Source organism: Myotis myotis, unplaced genomic scaffold, assembly GCF_014108235.1.
Source record: "Myotis myotis isolate mMyoMyo1 unplaced genomic scaffold, mMyoMyo1.p scaffold_m19_p_2, whole genome shotgun sequence".
In the NCBI taxonomy this organism is placed as follows: domain Eukaryota; kingdom Metazoa; phylum Chordata; class Mammalia; order Chiroptera; family Vespertilionidae; genus Myotis; species Myotis myotis.
Genome location: NW_023416324.1, coordinates 11,116,229 through 11,139,537, shown reverse-complemented (window position 1 = coordinate 11,139,537; position 23,309 = coordinate 11,116,229). Strand labels below are relative to the sequence as shown.

At 39.1% G+C, this 23,309-nt stretch overlaps 1 protein-coding gene across 7 annotated transcripts in view; it reads left to right on the top strand.

The window, feature by feature from the left end:
- HP1BP3 (heterochromatin protein 1 binding protein 3) overlaps positions 1 to 23,309 on the top strand; it is a 38,007-nt gene that overhangs the window by 9,172 nt on the left and 5,526 nt on the right. For 5 of the 7 annotated variants that reach the window (XM_036352020.1, XM_036352019.1, XM_036352023.1 and 2 more), the window contains 7 exons: positions 2,679 to 2,832; positions 4,424 to 4,583; positions 7,773 to 7,916; positions 9,513 to 9,593; positions 10,969 to 11,123; positions 16,153 to 16,243; positions 22,369 to 22,528. In XM_036352020.1, the coding sequence (XP_036207913.1) occupies positions 2,679 to 2,832; positions 4,424 to 4,583; positions 7,773 to 7,916; positions 9,513 to 9,593; positions 10,969 to 11,123; positions 16,153 to 16,243; positions 22,369 to 22,528 (945 nt within the window). Of the gene's footprint in view, positions 1 to 2,678; positions 2,833 to 4,423; positions 4,584 to 7,772; positions 7,917 to 9,512; positions 9,594 to 10,968; positions 11,124 to 16,152; positions 16,244 to 18,113; positions 18,162 to 22,275; positions 22,330 to 22,368; positions 22,529 to 23,309 lie in introns of those variants that run through there. The other 2 variants (XM_036352025.1, XM_036352026.1) reach the window with 2 other exon arrangements.

Genomic DNA, 23,309 nt, shown 5'->3' with positions numbered 1-23,309 from the left:
ATGACATGTACTGACCACCAGGGGGCAGTCAGTCAACCGGTCGACCAGTCACTGACATGCACTGACCACCGGGCCACAGATGCTCTGACCAGTAGGTTAACACATTGTTTGCAGGTAGTTTTTATCGCGCGCTAACAGGTGGCGCGGGCCATTTTTGCAGTTGAATAGATTGATTACCGTTATACCTGGAAGTACATACATAATTCACCATTGTATGTGTTAGAGACCCAAATTTTGTCCTTTGGAATTCGTATATCTGCATGTTAGCATCCCTTTAGAGCAATAAAAAAGTATAAAAATAAACATTTATACGTTACCCGCATTCTACCACTAGTCTATAAACAACGTATTAATACATGTCCCGCACTCTACTACCAGTCAACGTAAAACGTATAAATACGTTTCCCGCATACAATGTGTTAATTGGCTGCTGGGATTCAGCTGATCGGGACTGAGTGAGAGGGCCAGACACGCCCTGGAGCCCTCCCTCGACCCTCCCCGGCCCTGATTGTGCACCAATGGGATCCCTGGGCCTGGCCTGCGCCCTCTCGCAATCTGGGACCCCTTGGAGAAAGTTGGTGAGCTGGTTTTGGCCCAATCCCGCAGGCCAGGCCAAGGGACCCCACTGGTGCCCAAATTTGTGCACTGGGCCTCTAGTTGTAATGAAGTTCAAGCCTTACTACTTTGTGAAACAGTTCTAGAAGCAGCAGAGGAGCCCAAAGGAGGATGGGAATCACCCATGTAATAATACAAGTGCTAGTGTACAGACTTCCCCTAAAACATTTTATTTAGTCCTTATAACTCTTCGAAGTAAGGTTACTGAGACTTGGAGATATGGAAGAACTTGCCCTAAGATATTAAACCGGCAAGTTATAAACACTGAACTTGAATCCAGGTGTGTTTCTATCTTAAGACCCTCAATTTTGGCTAAACATATATCAGAGGATTTTCAATTTACATGCAAGTCTAGTTGAAGAGCATAATCCCAGGATGAGATTTACAAATGTTAGTTGACCATCCTGAAATTTATGGTTCAGAAATTTAATTTGAGAAACTAGAAACTCCTTTAGAATTGCATATATGTGATTTGGTTATAAGAAGGAAGTGGCATTTTAAAAAGTTCTCTTATTTATATTGAAGGCCATAAGGAAGCCATCATTATGCAATAATTTGTATAATTGAAGTGATCAAACTTTTCAAATATATATTTTTTGCCACGAGTCCTTTTCTTAAAAAAAAAAATATTTTAACTCATTTTTAGAGGGAGAGAGAAGAGAAAAAGAAACATCGATGTGAGAGCGGAACATCAATAGGCTGCCTCTTGTACAGCCCCTACCAGGGACTGAGCCGAAACCTGGACATGTGCCCTGTGACCTTCTGGTGGTTTAGGTGTATGAGATGATGCCTAAACAGCTGAGCCACACCAGCCAGGGTTTGAGTCCTTTTCTTTGAAGTCCCTGTTAACCATTTCTTGGGGCTCTGTATTTTATTTTATTTTTATTTTTATTTTTTAAAATATATTTTATTGATTTTTTACAGAGAGGAAAGGGAGAGGGATAGAGAGTTAGAAACATCGATGAGAGAGAAACATCGATCAGCTGCCTCCTGCACAGTCCCCACTGGGGATGTGCCGGCAACCCAGGTACATGCCCTTGACCGGAATCGAACCTGGGACCTTTCAGTCCGCAGGCCGATGCTCTATCCACTGAGCCAAACCGGTTTTGGCGGGGGTTCTGTATTTTATAGTAGTTCCTCAAAGACATGCTAACAAAAGACACAAACAACTGCAGACCTCAGTATTCCCGCTCAGGCTTCTACTCTTGACTCAGTCATTTTACTTGAAAAGCACATGTTAAAAGTAGCCTTAACATGCATTAAGTCATGGCTCAGTGGGTGAGCGTCAGCCTATGAACCAGGAGGTCATGGTTTGATTCCTGGTCAGGGCACATGCCTGGGTTGCAGGCTCAATCCCCAGTGTGGGGCATGCAGAAGGCGGTTGGCTGATCAATGATTCTCTTTTATCAATGTTTCTGTCTCTCCCTCTTCCTTCCTCTCTAAAAACATGTTTTAAAAAAAGAAGAAGAAGAAAATGGCCCAGCCAGCATGGCTCAGTAGTTGAGCATCAACCTATGAACCAGGAAGTCACAGTTCAATGCCCGTTCAGAGCACATGCCCCAGTTGGGGGCTCAATCCCCAGTGGGGGACTAGCAGGAGTCAGCTGATCAATAATTCTCTCTTATCGTTGATGTTTTTATCTCTCCCTCTCTATAATCAGTATATTTTTAAAAAGAGAAAGAAAATACATGTTAATTTTCTGTTACTTATTCCTTTACTAGACATTATCTGTTAAGTTATGAAATGGCTAATCTTTTAATTCTGGGTCTCATCATTAATATTGTAGATATTTGATTTGAGGTAAAATAAGTTTCTCTTTTATGTAATTTCCTGGTCTGTATCCACTTCTCGCACAATTGTCTGGATAAACACCTTGCATAGTCAACTTGAATGACATCAATAGGGAAAGAAAACTGTACTCATAAGTCACTTGTTCATTTTAGAATCTATTGGTTAATTGGGACATTTGTCTTACATGTTTAATAAGATAAACCTTTACCCTTTTATTGCCTCACAAGCTCTAATATGTCTACTTGGTGCAATTCTGCTCACCTGATTTTTAGAACCAGACATAAGTTCAGAGGAATCTGTCTCCACTGTAGAAGAACAAGAGAATGAAACTCCACCTGCTACATCTAGTGAGACAGAGCAGCCAAAGGGGGAACCTGAGAATGCAGAGAAGGAAGAAAACAAGTCCTCTGAGGAAACCAAAAAGGAGTAAGGAGTTACGCCTTGTTGCTATATGTAATTAAAGTATGTAAAAGGACTGTAGACAAGATTGTTTGGGTTTGTTTTAAATATGTTTTTATTGATTTCAGAGAGAGGAAAGGGGAGAGAGAGGGGGATAGAAACATCAATAATGAGAGAGAATCATCGATCGACTGTCTCCTGCATGCTCCCTACTGGGGATTGAGCCTGCAACCTGGGATGTACCCTGACTGGGAATAGAACTACGACCTCCTGGTTCATGGGTTGATTGATGCTCAACCACTGAGCCACACCGGCCGATCTGTAGACAAAATTGTTTTAAAGTGTCATTACATTGGTTTATGCTAGATACTTGCTTTTTTGTTTTATGTTTTAGAATTACCATTTGAAATAGGTTTATTATGTAGATGTATGGCCTATTAGAATATGTAATGGTTGTCAAAACAATGGTTTAGATCAGGGGTCCTCAAACTTTTTAAACGGGGGGCCAGTTCACTGTCCCTCAGACTGTTGGAGGGCCGGACTATAGTTTAAAAAAAAACTATAAACAAATTCCTATGCACACTGCACGTATCTTATTTTGAAGTAAAAAAACAAAACGGGAACAAATACAATATTTGTATTTGCATGTGGCCCGCGGGCCGTAGTTTGAGGACCCCTGGTTTAGATAATCCAAAATTCATTCCTTTTGGCTTTGGAATGTGTTTTTGTGCTTATAATTCATTGTGGGAGTGTCTGATATTTTAAGCATTGACATAATTTCAAATGAAACATTATTATAAAAATCTGACCTTGCCCTGGCCCATGTCCTCATTGGTTAGAGGTATCGGCCTTCGCACCAAAGGGTTACAGGTTTAATTCCTGGTAGGTGCAGGTTCTATCCCTGGCCCGGTCGGGGTGTGTGTGGGAGGAAACCAATTGATGTGTCTCAGTCATATCAATGTTTCTCTCCCTTCCTCTCTCCCCTATTCCCTTCTTCCCTTCCACTCTTTCCAAAAAATCAATGGCAAAAAAATATCCTTGGGTGAGGTTTAACAACAACAACAAAATCAGTTGGATTGGTGTTATCACGTGCCCCAAAAGGTTGCTGGTTTTATTCTGGGTCAGGGCACATGGCCCAGGTTGCAGGCTTGATCCCCAGTAGGAAACGTGTAGGAGGCAGCTGAACAATGTTTTGTTCTCACGTTGTTTGTCTCTCCCTTCCTGTCTAAAATCAGTAAAAAAAAAAAAAAAAAAAGATAATTTAGTAATAACTCTACCTTTTAGATGTAATCCTCGGAATCCTTTATCCCAGTTACATGGGTATACATAAAATCTAGAAATTTTTGTTGTTAATCCTCACCCAAGGATATTTTCCCATTGATTTTTAGAGGACGTGGAAAGGAGAGCAGCACCACTTCGCAACACCAGCCAGGGCAGCACCCTATTTTTTTTCTTTTTAATGTTTTATTTAGTAAAATTTTGTTAAAATACGTGTCACCTTAGTGTGGAAGTAAAATAAAGCATTAATTTTTATCCTTCCTCCTTCTTTTTCTCTTTCTGACTTTATGCCCCTTTCTGGAAAGTTTATTTTGCACAATAACAATTCTTTATTTTAAAGAGAGAAAGATCAGTCTAAAGAAAAGGAGAAGAAAGTGAAAAAAACAATACCTTCTTGGGCTACTCTTTCTGCCAGCCAGCTCGCCAGGGCCCAGAGACAAACACCGATGGCCTCCTCCCCACGCCCTAAGATGGATGCGATCTTAACTGAGGCCATTAAGGCAAGTTTTTACTTCCAGAAATTTATTGTAGGTTTATTCTGTTCTTCTTTTGCTTATTTGGAAATGGTATACTCCTGTCCGTCCAGACATCAGAAATGTTGCTCTGCTTCCTAAAAGAGAATAGAAGTAAACCATTTTGAAGTTTGTTTCTTATAATGTAATTATATTTGATGAGCACTTGTTTATTTTTTTTAAATTCAGATTTCCCATAGCAAGTTATTTTAAATATCTTTAGATTTTTCTTTTCGTTTACTGGTTGAGTATTGTTTTATTTGAAGGCTTAACGTGTTAATTCATTCAACAAATATTTAAGGGCTAACTTTTCTGTGTCAGGCAACTCTACAAATGATATAGTATAGAATAGGACAAAACAGGGCCCTTGCCCTTAGGAAATCTAATGGTGGTTCAGGGTAACTGAATAATGTTGAGAACTTTGATCTTAAAAAAATATACCATCTATCCTTAATTCCATTTTCAAAGATGAGTGTCTAATATTTATTTATTTTTTATTTATTTGTTTTTTTTAAATACATTTTATTGATTTTTTACAGAGAGGAAGGGAGAGAGATAGAGAGTTAGAAACATCGATGAGAGAGAAACATCGATCAGCTGCCTCCTGCACATCCTACTGGGGATGTGCCCGAAACCAAGGCACATGCCCCTGACCGGAATCAAACCCGGGACCCTTCAGTCTGCAGGCCGACGCTCCATCCACTGAGCCAAACCGGTTTCGGCGAGTGTCTAATATTTAGTGGTTATCTTTCAAACCTGAGTTATAAGAAATTCTCTTACTACTATGCCTCATCACCTAGCCATTCCAAAATACTTGCAAATGCTGTAATCCATTGACTTTAATTAGCTTATGTGATCATCAGATACGGTTTTATTTTAAATTTTTAAAAATATATTTTTCTTGCCCTGACCGGTTTGGCTCAGTGGATGGAGCGTCGGCCTGCTGACTGAGGGGTCCCAGGTTCGAGTCCAGTCAAGGGCATGTGCCTTGGTTGCGGGCACATCCCCAGTGGGGGGTGTGCAGGAGGCAGCTGATCGATGTTTCTCTCCCATCGATGTTTCTGACTATCCCTCTCCCTTCCTCTCTGTAAAAAATCAATATATAAAAACGAAAAAGAAAAAAATAGATATTTTTTTATTCTTGATTTCAGAGAGAGAGGAAGGGAGAGGGAGATAGAAAGAAACATCAGTGATGAGAGAGAATCATTGATCGCTTCCTTCTGCACGCCCCACACTGGGGATCGAGCCTGCAACCCGGGCATGTGCCCTGACCAAGAATCGAACCGTGACCTCTTGGTTCCTAGGTCGATGCTCAACCACTGAGCCACGCCAGCTGGGCCTTATTTTAATTTTTTTTTTTTATTTATTTTAGAGAGGAAGGGAGAGGGAGAGAGATAGAAACATCAATGATGAGAGAGAATCATTGATTGGCTGCCTTTTGCACGCCCCCAACTGGGGATCGAGCCTGCAACCCAGGCATGTGCCCTTGACTGGAATCGAACCTGGGACCCTCCAGTCCGCAGTCCGACGCTCTATCCACTGAGCTAAACCAGCTAGGGCCTTATTTTAATTTTTAAGGTTATCTTTTAACCTGATCTTGCCATTTTTTGTGTAAACTTTTCTAGTTAATTTTGTTTTGTTTCGTATGAGCCATAAACGTCTTCATTTTAGGTACCTTGTCCTTAGAGCTGAGCTAGAAATGGGGGGAGAGAGAGAGATCAATTTAACTAAGGGTGGTGTTTATAGGAAAGAGCAACCTGGAGGTCATTCTCAGAATTTGAGAAGACTGCGCTGACACAAACTGGAAAAGGCTTTGTTTTCAGACTTCTCCGTGCACTCTTTCAAGAGTGCTCTCAACTCAGTAAGAAAACTTTCTTATTTTAGATAGCTTCATTATAGAGATCTCTTTTCTTTATGTTGCCTTTCTTCAAGGATTTCCCTTCAAGACCTCTCAGCCTAGGATTGGAGGAGTAGAATAGAATTACAGTGAGGACACAGAAGGGTCTGAAATTTTAAAATATTATAACAGTATAATTAGACCTAAAGAATAGTTTGAATATGAGTATGCATATTCCGTGCAGTGTAATAAATCATGGTTTTAGACCACTGGTAATATTTTCTGGATCAAACAAGATTCCTGATGTCTACTTCCATCTCATTGTCAGTCTGGAGAAGCAAGGGATTGTTTTAACATTAAAGAGTTCTTTTTTGGCCTATTTTCTTTCCTTTGTTTTTTAATAAGATCAGGAGTCAATAATAGGTTGTAATAGGTCAGAAACATTAACTTGAAGTAAGTGGACTCATATTAACAGAATTTCTTTTGTGTTGCACAATCTTTTCTTGTCTGAGTGTTTTTCTTTATTGTCAAAGTGTGTAAGATAACACTCAACCAAGTCTTTACCCAGTGAGAATGAGTATGCACTACATTTAGTTTATAGACAATGGCAACACAAAATTGTTAGACTAGCCCATGAGAGAAATAACAGGTGCTATTTAAATGTGCTTCAAAATGTAAAGCATTTGAAAATATTTGCTGCCTTAAGTGACACAATGACCTGGTTAAGTCTTCCATGGGCATTAGTCAAATGAAATATAGATAAATAGAATGGAAATGGAAGAGGGCACGTTAAATTGCAATTTAATGCCCTGTTGTTATCTAAAATGCCCCTTAAGCTTTGCCACCTATAAATCCAGTTTTATGCCATTTATTCAGATTATCTTCACTTAGGTTCTCTGCCGACACTCACACAAAGCCTGCAGAGAAATACTGGTCTGGTGTGCCAAAACTTATTCCATAAAATAGGTGAGATCTGTGATCCAGTGTTCTGCTTTCCTTGTTTTAATGCTAACGATTGTATTCTAAATATAAAATAGAATTAAAATGGAATGAGGTTCTTCATTAACACAAAATATTGTTCACGTGTTGTATCTTCTCTGGTATTTTGGAGAATTTAATTTTAAAATATTGTTGCAGAAATATTTTAATTCTTCATTTCTCCACAGCCGTGATGAACTGAACGTACCTGAGATACTGTTCATTCGTTCCTGCCATTTTTTTCATCCATTATTAAGTTCACTTCCAAAATAATTTATTTTGAAAACCTGTGTAAGCTGCTCTGTTTAAAGAAAAGCAGTGAGTTGAAAGTAATGTGTATGGTTTGGTAAATCGTTTTCTAGGCATGCTTCCAGAAGAGTGGTGCATCAGTTGTTGCTATTCGAAAATATATCATCCATAAGTACCCTTCTCTGGAGTTGGAGAGAAGGGGCTACCTCCTTAAACAAGCACTGAAAAGAGAATTAAATAGAGGTGTCATCAAACAGGTATTACACAGTTGTTGGTAATAAGATCATTCCAACATATAAGTCCATATTTAGTAACATTTAGGCTTTTTATAACTTTTTTAAGAATAAGTTAACTTGATGAAATGCTTAAGCTTAACCTAGTTTTACTATCTGAGACTAGGTTTCCAAATCACTGCCAGTTAACTAGTCTAGAGAGCAGAAGCAGTAGGGTAGTGTAATTATTTTCTAGCTGCTTGTACATTTAATTGGATTTTCTTTGGAGGCTTTGTGCTGTAGATGAGAAGCAAGGTTAAAGAATCCTTTTATTACTGCAGCAAAATGATAATTGCTCTTGTCTTGGATTTGTTAGTTTTAAAGCCTTGCTAAACTGATATTGATTTCAAGCATAAATCTGTGATAATTTGCATAGTACATCAAAACATTGCTTAGAATCATGCAAATATAAAGCGAGAATGGACTTTACACCTTCTTCAGAGGGATGAAATAACTACCGAGGTCCCATGGGAGTGGCGAAGGTGGTTATCTAAGGACCCAGTTCACTGCATTCCCAGAGTCCTCTTGCCTTTTTATCTTTCTGCCTAGATTGATTAATACAGAGTTCTGTGCCACTCCGGCATTTAAACTCTTTGGGAGCTTTCAACCAGTACTTAATTCCACCAGAATATATAGGTGTCTCCTGTGTGCCAGGTGCTTGTGGGACCCATCAGGGAAGAAAACAGATTTCTGCTGTGCGGAGCTTACATTCTAGCTTTCTCAAAATGTCAAACTGATATGTAAATGGGTCTTTAAAATAATCATCAATTAAAAGATATTATCTAACCAATATAATCAGAACCAAAGACCTGTCCTATATCACAGTGTATGTTAGCACAGTTTGTGAGCTGGCTTTGTGTTTTTCTTTATGAAAATAATGGTTTGTAACTTATTCTTGCCTCGTAGCCTAACCCTCTGCTTGATGTTTATAAGCTGGAAACATTTCAGCTAGATTGCTATGTTCATAGTAGTGTGGGTAAAGCTAAAGTGTGGAGGACTCAGGGTAATGTAAATCAACTTTAAAGTTCTATGAAAGTGCTTTGTAAACTATGGAAAGGAAATATGTGGTATGACTTACATAACCTTTCCCATATATAGGAAAAATCTATAATGGGCAAACTGGGAGGCATTATGGCCTGAGATGAAGTAGGCTGTAAACTTTTGCCAAGTAGCTATCGCCCTTTCAAGACAAGATTTTTCATTTTCCCCAGCAGATTGTCCCTTCTTTCCATGGGACTTTTTTTTTTTTTTTTTGGACCGGGGGAGTTTATAATAGACAATCTGGTATCACAACAGCATTCTTCCACAAATTTGTAGATGAGGAAACAAAAGCTGAGGGTTTACAGGGTTGTTCAATATTGAATAGCTAGATAGTACCATAAATAGGATTCGGTCCTATCTTTTGACTAATCCATTGTTTGTTTGCTTCTCTCTGACAAGTTGAACAGCATTTTACATTAGTTCTTGTATTCCTGTTCCCTGTAATTTGCTTATTAATCCAATATAAAGTTATAAATGTGAATACTAGAATAATTTAAAATAAAAATGTTGATTATTACAATTAAATTTAATTTACTCTAGGTAAAAGGGAAGGGTGCTTCTGGGAGTTTTGTTGTGGTCCAGAAATCAAGAAAAACCCCTCAAAAATCCAGAAACAGAAAGGTAAGAAGACTATACTATAGTTTGATTGTACACGGGATACTGTTACTACTACTCAAAATAGCAACTTTGTGCCGTGCCCTGTGCCACTTTTGCCTTTTTATTAAGTCCTAGAAAGGTTACAAGTAATTTCCTCACTCTTGCCCACCTAGTGAACAGAATAGACAGTGTGCAAATCCAAGCACTCCAACCCCAGAGTCTGTGGACTCAACTGCCCTCTTAAGTTATGGGAAGCTGTATGAAATTATCCTACTTTTTGTGAAATATAAACTATAAGAGGCACACAAAAAAACACCCCCCAAAAAAAACACACCCTAAAAAATAAATAAACTACAAGAGGCAAACAAGCATATTTCTACTCATTATATCCCAAAACTATTCTCAGAGCCAGTTTTTCTTCTCTTTCCTCCTCTCCAAGATACATAATTTCATTTATGGAAAGTATTCAGTAATAAAGTGAAATAACTATCCATGCCCTGGCTGGTTTGGCTCAGTGGATGGAGCATCAGCCTGTGGACTGAAGGGTCCCGGGTTGTATTCCGGTTAAGGGCATGTACCTTGGTTGCAGGCACATCCCCAGTGGGGGGTGTGCAGGAGGCAGCTGATCGATGTTTCTCTCGCATCGATGTTTCTAACTCTATATCCCTCTCCCTTCCTCTCTGTAAAAAATCAATAAAATATATTAAAAAAATAAATAACTGAGTTGGGGGGGGATAGCTATCCAGTATTTCCTCTATGTTAGTTGAAATAATGAATATTCCTCTATATCTTTATTTTCACAACTCTGAAAATTTTTGTACTTTTTTCATAAAACTGGCAAGCACTTTCAAAATGAACTGTGCAGTGCTTTTTGGTGCTCCATGATACTTTTTCATTGTTAATGAATTAAGGCCTTGGAATTCTTTTTTTTTTAATTTATTTTTAATATATTTTTATTGATTTCAGAGAGAAAGGGAGAGAGAGAGAGAAACATTAATGTTGAGAGAGAATCATTGATCGTCTGCCTCCTGCAGGCCCGCTACTGGGGATCAAGCCCACAACCCAGGCTGTGCCCCGACAGGGAGTCAAACCAGGGAATCAAACCATGACCACCTGGTTCATAGGCCAACCCTCAACCACTGAGCAACACAGGCCAGGCCCGGTTTTTATTTTTATATGTATTTTTAACTCGCTTAATCTAAAATTTGAATCTTACATTGCCACACAGGGAAAATTACCGCACTGTGATATGATTTCTTTGAATGTGAAAAGAATGATAATTTTGAATTGGTTGGTTGATTTGGCAGCCAACTTAGAAAAAGCCTTTGAGTTGAATATAGAAGCATTTGTATCAAAAGCTCTACATTCTGTAATGATAATTTTTGATACTATATTTCAGAACAGGAGCTCTGCAGTGGATCCAGAACCACAAGTAAAATTGGAGGATATCCTCCCACTGGCCTTTACTCGCCTTTGTGAACCTAAAGAAGCTTCCTACAGTCTCATCAGAAAATATGTGTCTCAGTATTACCCTAAACTTAGAGTGGATATCAGGTATGACCTGTTGGCCTGAATTTTAAAGCATAGATATTTGTTATTCCCTTAGCCCCTTTTCATGAGAAAGGAGAAAGATTAAATATTCAAAGGATTATTGTTAGCTAGGAATAAAACTTTTTTTGTGGATTTAATTTTTTGTCTCATTATGTGTTCTTTTTCATATCTCCATATGTAGTTTGTTTTTTTGGAAACCCAAACTGCATGTTAACTTTTATAAGACACTCATAGAGTAACTTTTTTTAAAAATTGATTTCAGAGAGGAAGGGAGAGATAGAAACATCAGTGATGAGCGAGAATCATTGATCAGCTGCCTCCTGCATGCCGCACACTGAAACCCGGGCATGTGCCCTTGGTCGGAATCAAAACCAGGACCCTTCAGTCCCAGGCTGAAGCTCTACCCACTGAGTCATACTGGCTAGGGCAGCATTAAACTCTTAATGTCCTCTCATCTCATTTTTAAATTATTTTTTCTAATTTTTTTTTATTGTGGTAAAATACACAAATATAAAATTTACCATCTTAACCATGGTAAATAAAAAAAAATTTTTTTTTATTGATTTTAGAGAGGAAGGGAGAGGGAGGGAGATAGAAACATCAGTGATGAGCGAGAATCATTGATAAGCTGCCTCCTGCACACCCCACACTTGGGGATCTAGCCTGAAACCCGTGCATGTGCCCTCACTAGGAATCCAAGGGTGACCTAGTTCATAGGTCCAATCTCAACCACTGAGCCATGCCAGCCAGCCCATCTTAACCATTTTTAAATGTACAGTTTTTAATGGTATTAAATCCTATGTAATAGAAGCCTAATACGCTAAGTGTCTGATTGTCGTTCAACCGATCAAAGCGTGATATGCTAATGATATGCAAAGGCCATTCAACTGCTTGCTATGACATGCACTGACCACAAGGGGGTAGGTAGTTGACTGGTAGGCTAGCTTGCTGCTGGGGTCGGGCCGATCGTGACTGAGTGAGACAATGGTGACTGGGCTGGACATGCCCTGGAGCCCTCCCAGCTGACCAACCACCCATGTTCCTCCCCCGATCATGCACCAGTGGGGTCCCTCGGCCTGGCCTGCGCCCTCTTGCAATCTGGGACCCCTTCAGAGATGTCAGAGAGCCGGTTTCGGCCCCATCCCACAGGCCAGGCTAAGGGACCCCACTGGTGCACAAATTTGTGCACTGGGCCTCTAGTGTATTCATAATGTGCTACCAACAGCACTATCCATCTGTAGAATTCTTTTTATCTTGTAAAATTGCAGCTTGGTACCTATTAAGCAAGAACTGCTCATTTTCTTTTCCTCCAGACCCTGGTACCACCATTCTACCTTCTGTCTCTGATTTTGTAACCTGGTTCTTCCACTGCCTTGTTATGTGACTTTGGAGAAATGACTTGAGTTTTCTATGTCACTTAATTTCCCCTTCAATAAAGTATGGGAAATAATAGTACCTGTTTCTTGGGGTTGTTGAGTTATCTTATTTATTTAGAACAGCACTTGGCACCATAGTACATGCAAAATGGTGTGTTATAGATTAGAGAATTTTTCAGAAAAGAGCTGTGCCTAGGAGTTAGTAGTAAGTTAAAAACATGGGCATTGATTACGTCTAGACCAGGGGTCCTCAAACTACGGCCCGCGAGCCACATGCAAATACAAATATTGTATTTGTTCCCATTTTGTTTTTTTACTTCAAAATAAGATATGTGCAGTGTGCATAGGAATTTGTTTATAGTTTTTTTTTAAACTATAGTCCGGCCCTCCAACGGTCTGAGGGACAGTGAACTGGCCCCCTGTTTAAAAGACCAACGGTTCTCAACCTATGGGTCGCGACCCCTTTGGGGGTCGAACGACCCTTTCACAGGGGTCGCCTAAGACCATCGGAAAACACATATATAATTACATATTGTTTTTGTGATTAATCACTGTGCTTTCATTATGTTCAATTTGTAACAATGAAAATACATCTTGCATATCAGATATTTACATGACGATTCATAACAGTAGCAAAATTACAGTTATGAAGTAGCAACGAAAATAATTTTATGGTTGGGGGTCACCACAACATGAGGAATTGTATTAAAGGGTCATGGCATTAGGAAGGTTGAGAACCACTGGTCTAGACGAATGTGTAGAATTAAGTGGGATGACAAAGGAGAAAAGGATGGGAAAGGAGCTTCATTAGAAAATGTCAGAGGCAGGGGTTGGCATTCTTTTTGGGGAACTGAAAGAAGCCTGGGTCTGACTGGATCTAGCTTAACAAGGGGTGGGAACCATATCACCAAAGGCTTTGGAGCTGGATTGAGGCATTTACACCTGACACCGGTTTTGTTGAGTAACATTAATAAAGATATATCTTGCCCTAGCCAGTTGTTCAGTGGTTAGAGTATCGGACTGCAGGATCCTGGGTTCCATTCCGGTCAAGGGCATGTACCTCGGTTGCAGGCTTCTCCCCTGCCAGGGCTCATGCAGGAGGCAACCAATGGATGTGTTTCTCTCACATCAATATTTCTCTGTCTTTCCCTCTTCTACTCTCTCTAAAAATCAATGGAAAAATATCCTCAGGTAACGATTTTTTAAAATAAATAATAAAATAAAAATCTATGAAAAAAATATTCTTGGGTGAGGAGTAACAAAAATAAACAAATACCTTCGTAGGCATTTTGAAAACCTTAGAGTGGAGTGCAGTGTGAAAACAGCAGCACAGTGCCCAGAAAGGAGGGCATGGTGGCTTGTGTTAAGGTTATGGCCGTGATTAGAGAGAGAGCCAATCTGAGAATCATTAAAGCAGTTGGTAAATAAGTTTTATCTGAAGATAGGAATGATAGAACTCTGAGTGAATGATGGGATTCTTGCCTAGGACAAGGTATATACTAACATAATTTGTGCTGAAGGGAACTAATGTAACTGATACTCATTCCTGGAGCATTTGAACCCAGGTTAGGAAGATTCTTTTCAGACCAGTTATTTAATTTAATAAAAGAGTCAGGGTTTCAGTGTTTTACTTAAGCTGTGATTGCCCCCATTAGAAATCAGCCTTTAAGCAATCTAACTTATAAAGCAAGTAAGAGAAAAATTTTCACAGTTAAATTATTCCCTCAGTTATGTTCCCAAAGCTCTTTGCCCATACTTTAACCCTAACTGTTATCATTCTCTACCATAATTATGTATTCATTATCTTCTAACTTCCTTGAGTTTAATGACCAGATCTATGTGTTTATTCTTGCATAACCATACTAAGTACCTAGTAAATGTTTGTGGAATGAACGACTTAAGAGAGTGTGTATGTTTTGGGTCTTAGCATAAATCATATTTCTCCTGAATGGAACCACACTGGCTTAGAAATTTTTTCATTGGGAGTTGTTTTTATTGGGAGTTTTTTCATTTGAAGTGTCAGGGGGTGTATAAGATTTGATGGTATAGTTCCTACTCTATAGCATCCTGTTAGAACATGGGGGATCCCTTCTACTCTTCTTCCCCAAGCCTATGGATGATGCCATTAATGACTCTATTGCAACTCAGCTTGTAATACTTAGTGATTATAAAAATTCAAAATTGCCCAGCCAGTGTTGCTCAGTGGTTGAGCATCAACCCATGCACCGAGAGGTCACCAGGTCAATTCCCTTTGAGGGCACATGCCGGGGTTTTAGGCTCGATCCCTAGTGGGGGGCATGCAAGAGGTGGCCAATTGATGTTGATGTTTCTCTCTCATTGCTATTTCTATCTCTCACTTTCCCTCTCTAAAAATCAATAAAAACACTTTTTAACAGAAGATTCAGCCTTAACCAGTTTGGCTCAGTGGATAGAGCTTCAGCCTGTGGACTGAAGGGTCCCAGGTTCGAATCCAGTCAAGGGCACGTACCTCAGTTGCAGGCTGACCCCCAGCAGCCACATAGGGGAGGCAATCAAATCAATGTTTCTCTCTCACTTTGTTTCTCTCTTTGTCTCTTCCCCTCCCTCCCACTCTCTAAAAATCAATGGAAAAGTGTCCTCGGGTGAGAATTAACAAAAAACAAAAATAAAATAATAATTTTAAAAAGATTCAAAGTTTCTTCTCCAAAGAAAATGATCAAAGCTCAGTGATGCACCTCAAATAATAATAGTGGGGCCCTCATTATTTTGCACCACTGATCTTTTCTGTCTAACGAGCAGCTAACCAGTTTCAAATAAGTTGCTTGATACTCTATTCATTTGGGGACTGTTCTAGTAATTCTTGAGAGGTGTGGCAAAACATGTCACCAAACCTTTGTATTGTGATTAAGCCTTTCTTCCTGTTGTTGGCCCAGATGTAAAGTGTTCTATTTGACTCTATCTTGTTCCATACCACATACCCTTTAGGTCCTAAGTCAACTTGTTTTCTCCCTGCACCTGAGGTTCCCCAGCTGCCATTCAGGCTTCTGCCCCTTGACAGAACAGCTCTTGCTTCAACACTTTGTTCTTCTGTTATTTTTCTTATGTTTTTAATGACACTCAATTTCTTCTTGCCTGCCATTTGGTTTTGACAACGTTTGTTTGTTTTTTAATGACAAGTCTCTTAGGACAGAGATACACTACGTTAAAAACAACCTATTTTGTTTCTCAGGGACTTTTATTTTATTAAGCTGATGTTTAGATACTGGTTTGTAAAAAGTGACTGAGTTATTTTTTGTTAATGTATATATATACATTTTTAAAACCAGTTAGGAATTTGCCCCAGAGAATTCTAGAGCTGGATAGAACTTTAAAGATACCTGATCTTTGCTTGATTACACAATGTGATTGCTGTTATGATCGGATAATAAATGATAGGTTTTTGGAATGCCCTGAGATTTGGAAACTGGTCTGTATGTACAGGTAATGACTTAGCATCCTTGCTGGAAGAAAAAGACTGCCACTTGCTAAGGGTGCCAATTTATTACTTTATTGTCCATTTTAACAAAGTACTACATGTAATAGAAATCAGAACTTTAGTTCAAGGAATAACCCTGGATCTATTTCTTCAAATCTTTCCTTCATCTATATATTTATCATTATCTTTGTTTTCTCTGCAGGCCTCAGCTGTTGAAGAATGCTCTGCAGAGAGCAGTAGAAAGAGGACAGTTAGAACAAATAACTGGTAAAGGTGCTTCTGGAACATTCCAGGTTAGAGGCTAAAAACACTTGGTTATAACAAAGTGGTTCTTGAAAGTTTTGGTTTCAGCCCTGGCCAGTGTGGCTTGGTTGAGTGTCTTCCCATGCACTAAGAGGTTGCTGGTTCAATTTCCTGGTCAGGGCACATGCCCAGGTTTCAGGCTTGATCCTCATTTGGGGATGTGCAGGAGGTAGCTGATCAATGATTCTCTCTCATCATTGATGTTTCTCTCTCCCCCCCTCTCTTTCTCTCTAAAAACCAATTTTTAAAATAGAAAGTAAATAAAAAACTGTGTTAATTAAAAATGACTTTTTCAGAAAGAAAATTTTAAACATTTAATTCATAAAAAAATAAACCCACTACAAGTTAACATAACATTTTCATGAAAAATATATATATACACACACACACTAGAGGCCCAGTACACAAAATTCATGCACGGAGGAGGCGGGCGTGGTGTCCCGCAGCCCAGCCTGTACCCTCTCCAATCTGAGATCCCTCTCACAATCCAGTACTGCTGGCTCGCAACCACTCACCTGCCTGCCTGATTTCCCCTAACCGCTTCTGCCTGCCAGCCTGATCGATGCCTAACTGCTCCCCTACTAACCCGATTGCCCCTAACTGCCTCCCCTGCCAGCCTTATTGCCCCTAACTGCCCTCCCTTGCAGGCCTGGTTCCTCTCAACTGCCCTCCCCTGCCAGCCATCTTGTGGTGGCCACCTTTGACCACATGGGGGTGGCCATCTTTGTGTGTTGGAGTGATGGTCAATTTGCATATTACCTCTTTATTAGATAGGATTTTTTAAAATTAATGAGCCCTAACCAATATTGTGTGGCTCAGTTGGTTAAGCATAGACCTATGCATTAAAAGGTGTCCGGTTCAGTTCTTTTTTTCTTTTTTTTTTTTTTAAATATATTTTATTGATTTTTTACAGAGAGGAAGGGAGAGAGATAGAGAGCTAGAAACATCGATGAGAGAGAAACATCGATCAGCTGCCTCCTGCACATCTCCTACTGGGGATATGCCTGCAACCCAGGTACATGCCCTTGACCGGAATCGAACCTGGGACCTTTCAGTCCGCAGGCCGACGCTCTATCCACTGAGCCAAACCGGTTTTGGCCCGGTTCAGTTCTTGATCAGGGTACATACCCAGGTTGCAGTTTTGATCCCATGTTCTCTCACATCATAGTTTCTCTTTCTTCCTCTCCCTTCCTCTCTTTAAAATCAGTGTGTGTGTGTGTGTGTGTGTGTGTGTGTGTGTGTGTGTGTGTGTGTGTTTGAAAAGAGGAAGCACTGTTTAATAGATTTTTGCAAAGTCTTTAATATCTAACTGAATAGAAGACAACTAATACTTATTTTCAGTATATTTTGGATTAGGTCTATGAAGAAAATCTAACAAATAGTTTTGGAAGGAGGAAGGATTTTAAGATAATTTTCAAATAGTTGTGGATATTATTCTTTGGTACTATACCCAAACTCAACAAATGATAGTGGTTGGTTTTTTTTAATAGTTTTTTTGAGGTATGATGTACAAACCATAAGATATGCTTATTTTAACTTAAATGTTATAATTCAGTCATGTTTAGTAAATTTATAGAGTTATACAACCATTACTACAATCCAGTTTTAGCATTTGCTTCACCCTAAAAAGACCCCTTGTGCCCATTTGCAGTCACTCCCATTCCCATCTCCAGCCAACCTAATCCAGTCTCTGTTGTATAGATTTGCCTTTCTGCAAGTTTCATTTAGGTAGGATGACACAATATGTGGTCTTTTGTGACTGGCTACTTTTATTTAATATACACTTGTTTTAGTTCATGTTGCAGCATGAAGAAGTACTTATATTCCTTTTTCTTTTAATATATTTTTTATTGATTTCAGAGAGGGAGAGAGAAATAGAAACATCAATGATGAGAGAATCATTGGTCAGCTGCCTCCTGCACGTCCCACACTGGGGATCGAGCCCGCCGCCCAGGCATGTGCCCTTGACCAGAATCGAACCCAGGACCCTTTGATCCGCAGGCCCACACACTATCCACTGAGCCAAACCGGGTAGGGCACGTTCAAATCTTTGTGTGGGTGTGTTTTTATTTCACTTGGGTATATAACTAAGAGTGTGGACTTGGTGAACTATATAGTAAATTTATGTTTTAAGAAACTGCCAGAATGGTTGCATCATTTTACAGTGTATAAGGGTTCTGGCTTGTCCCTATCTTTGTCTCATTTATTATAGCCATACTAGTGGTTGCCACGGGGCATCTCATTGTGGTTTGGGCTGGCATTTTCCTGATAAGTACTAATGTTGACCATCTTTTCATGTGCTTAATGGACTTTTGTTTATCTTCTTTGGTAAAATGTCTGTTCAGATCTTATGCCTGTTTTTAAAATTGGGTTATTTATCTTATTGAATTGGGAGAGTTATATAACTAGATACAAGTTCCTCAAAGATACCTGATTTGCAAATATTTTCTCCTAGTCTGCGGCCTCTGCTTTCACTGTACTTAATGTCTTTTGAAGGGTAAAAGTGTTGAATTTTGATAAAGTTAATTTTATCATTTTTTTAGGTTGCTTGTGCTAGTGTATCTAATAAATCATTGCCTAGCTTAAGGTCACAAAAATATACTCCTATGTTTTTTATTAAGAGTTTTATAGTTTTAGTGCTTGCATTTAGGTCTGTGATCAATTTTAAATTAAATTTTGTTAATGGTGTGAGGTAAGGCTATAAATCATGTTTTTTTGCATGTGGATATCCAAATGTCCCAGTGCCATATATTGAAAAACTGTCCTTTCCTCATTGAATTGCTTCAGCACCTTTACCAAAAATCAGTTGACACCTTGCTGATACTGCTCAATAATTGAGTGTCAACCCATGAACCAGGAGGTCAGGGTTCAATTCCTAGTCAGGGCACATGCCCAAGTTGAGGGCTCGATTCCCCCAGAAGGAGTTATGCAGGAGGCAGTGGATCAATGATTCTCTCTTATTGATGTTTCTGTCTCTCCCTCTCCCTTCCTTTCTGAAATCAATAAAAAATATATTTTTTAAACCAGTTGTAAGGGTTTATTTCTGAATGCTCATTTCTGTTCCATTATTCTATATTTGAGGCCTTATGCCAGAATCACATTGTCTTGGTAACTACAGTTTTGTAGTTAAATTGTGAAGTTAGAAAATGTAAATTCTCTTTCTCTTTTTCAAAAATATTTTGACTAATCTGTGTCCTGTGCATTGCCTTACGAATTTTAGGATCCACTTCTCAATTTTTACAAAAAGCCAGTTGGGATTTTGGTAGAGGTTGCAGTGAACCTAAAGATCAATTTGGGGAGAATCACTGTCTTTACAACGTTGTTTTCCAATCCACAATACTGTCTCTTTGTTTATTTAGATTTTTAACTTCTCTCAGCAGTATGTTGTAGTTTTCATATGTCTATTTCTTCTGTAAAGTTTTTTCCTAAATATTTTCATACTGTTGTGAATGGAATTTTCTTCACTTCATTTTCAAATTATTCATTGGTAACCTGTAGAAATACAGTTGATTTATCTAGTGATCTTGTATCTTGCAACCTTGCTGAACTCCTCATTTACTAGTTCTAGTAGTTTTTCTATAGATTCTTTAGGACTCTTTGTGGTTTCCCTAGGATTTTCCTACATATGCAGGATTTTGTCATCGGCAAATAAAGACCATTTTAGTTCTTCCTTTTCAATCTGAATTGTTACTATCTTTCTTTCCTGATTACACTGGATAGAAACTCTAGTAACGGTGATGAGAGCAGACATCCTCATGTATTCAGTTTTGCCATTAAGTTAGCTACAGGTTTTTCATATATGCCTATTATCAGGTTGAAAAAGTTCCCTTCTGGTACTAGTTTATTGGAATTTTTATTATGAGTGGTTAATCGCGTTTGTCAAATACTTTTACTATGTTTCTTGAGATGATCATGTGGTTTTTGTTCTTATTCTGTTAATATGTAATTCTTACTACATGAATTGATTTTGTGGTCATTCCTTAAAGGTTAGTTGTTATGTGGAATCTGAAACCATATCAGTCAACTTCTTGTTCTTTATTACCTTAAAATCTTTTGGTCTGTCTTGAACTTTGGATCTTTTAAACATGCATAATTTTATAACATGGTTATTTGGAAAATAGTGGTTGACTGAATTATGCAGATTTTTAAAATGCTGACTCATTTCATCTATAACAAAAATCCTATTCCTTAATATTACCCACTGATCTCATCAGAACAGTATTAAGTACTAGGAAGTTACCAAGCTCAAAGTGGTAGATACAAGGTTTCTCAATTTAAATATTCTTTCAAAAAGTTTAATTTTATCATTGACAACAAATACTGTTAGTTATCATTGACAACTCACTTAGTTTATTTTTAAGAAAATGTCTACCCAGGTACCTGAGTCTAAATAACCATAGTTTGCCCTGACTGGTTTGGCTCAGTCGATAGAGTGTCGGCCTGTGGACTGAAGGGTCCCAGGCTCAACTCCGGTCAAAGGCATGTACCTCGATTGTGGGCACATCCCCAATAGGAGGTGTGCAAGAAGCAGCTGATTGATGTTTCTCTCTCATCGATGTTTCTAGGTCTCTATCCCTCTCCCTTCCTCTCTGTAAAAAAAAAAATATATATATATATATATAAAATAAATAAATAACCATAGTTTATCTGTTTCTTTTTTTTTTTTTAATATATTTTATTGATTTTTTACAGAGAGGAAGGGAGAGAGAGAGTTAGAAACATCGATGAGAGAGAAACATCGATCAGCTGCCTCCTGCACATCCCCCACTGGGGATATGCCCGCAACCCAGGTACATGCCCTTGACCGGAATTGAACCCGGGACCCTTCAGTCCGCAGGCCGACGCTCTATCCACTGAGCCAAACCGGTTTCGGTGTTTATCTGTTTCTTATAGTAAAAAAGTTATTCCATGAAAAATGTAGCTAGTTTAGCTCACATCTCAAATAATCACTGGTGTTTTTCCTTGAGACCACCATCATATATACATTGCTGACATGCGTTCTTCCCCATTTCATCCAATAAAATATCAAAGACATGCATTGGGATTGAGATTTAATTTAAAAAAATTGTACTACTTCTTCAAGGACATTCCTAAGTGAAACTGGCTTTTTTTTTTTTTTTTTTAAACCACAAGTGTGTAGCCCTAAAGAATAAAATAACTGCCCTGAGCCACCGGGATGGCCGAGTGGTTAAGGCGTTGGACTTAAGATCCAAAATAACTGCCCTGGCTGGTGTGGCTCAGTTGGTTGGGCGTTGTCCCTTGCATGGAAGGGTTGCTGGAATTGTGGGCTTGATCCCCGGTAGGGGGCATGCAGGAGGCAGCCAACAGATGTTATGCTCTCACATGGATGTTTCTCTCTTCCTCTCCCTTTCTCTCCCAAAATCAATAAAAATATACTTTTTTTTTTTTTTTAATATATTTTATTGATTTTTCACAGAGAGGAAGGGAGAGAGAGAGAGAGAGTTAGAAACATCGATGAGAGAGAAACATCGATCAGCTGCCTCCTGCACATCCCCCACTGGGGATGTGCCCGCAACCTAGGTACATGCCCTCGACTGGAATCGAACCCAGGACCCGTCAGTCCACAGGCCAACATATTATCCACCGAGCCAAACCCATTAGGGCGGTAACTCTCTTTTGTTCTCCCACTTTTTGTCCTTGAATTATCCTATGTAATTTTCTATTGTATGATTAAGCTTTTGTTTTGCTATTTTCCTATAGGGTTAAAAAGGCTATTATTTTTATAACTACTCCATTTTTCAGATTTAGAAAAAGGAAGTATTCTCAAAATCATCCTAAGTTATTGGGAGCCTAACAAGTTAACCTGCTTATTGGGTTAGAGCTGTCCCTCTCTTTGGGTTAGAGTAGCCATTGCTATTTTAAGTTGGATGGAGGCATAGATGGAAAGTGAAAATATTCATAGGAGGGTTGGGACTCCTCGGTTAGATGGAATACCTGATAAGTGGGAAGAGAAAGTCCCTAACCTGACAATTTATTGTAAAACATATCTGTGCTAATGCAGGAACTCCGACCCACCTGGTGCAGAGGAGTCTTGTCTTGACCTGCTTTGGGAGAGTGTTGTCTTGATGCTTTTCTCTTCCTCCTTGGAAAACAGCTGAAGAAATCAGGGGAGAAACCCCTGCTTGGTGGAAGCCTGATGGAATATGCAATCTTGTCTGCCATTGCTGCCATGAATGAGCCGAAGACCTGCTCCACCACTGCTCTGAAGAAGTATGTCCTAGAGAACCACCCAGGGACCAATTCTAACTACCAAAGTAAGACTCAGAATTGTATGCATTTTACCAGGATTAGGGCATTTGTGAAAAATCCCTAGAGATCATGCCACTAATGACAAAACATTAACTGCCAACTGAAAACAAGAGGGAACAACAACTTTACAAATTTAATTTTTTGACCAAAAGAAAAACAGACATAATCAAGGCATATCCTTAATTTACAGTGTCTGTTAAAGATCAGAATTTGATTGTGCTTTGCTATAAAAATTTTAAATATATATGTATTTATTGATCTCAGAGAAGAAAGAGAGAGAGATAGAAACATCAATGATGAGAGAGAATCACTGATTGGTTGCCTCCTGCACATCCCTACTGGGGATCCAGCTGCCTGCCACCCAGGCATGTGCCCTTGACCGGAATTGAACCCATGACCCTTCAGTCCGCAGGCCAATGCTCTAACCCCTGAGTCAAACCAGTTAGGGCTTTTTCTGGTATTTTTATTGTAATTTAGATAAATCTCTAGGATCAAAACATCTCTCAAGTGTACTGTCGTCTTATTTGTGAATGTTTACCAAAACATCTAATTTTACCTTGAAACCAAACCAGTATTTTAAAATACGTTATTTCTTTTAATCCTCACCTGAAGATATGTTGAGAGAGAAGGGGAGAGAGAGAGAGAGAGAGAGTCGATGTGAGAGAAACATTGATCAGTTGCCTCCTGTACTCAACCTGACGGGAGATTGAACCCACAACCTACGAGTGTGCTCTAACTGGGAATCAAACCTGCAACCTTTTGGTGTATGGGACAACGCTCCAACCA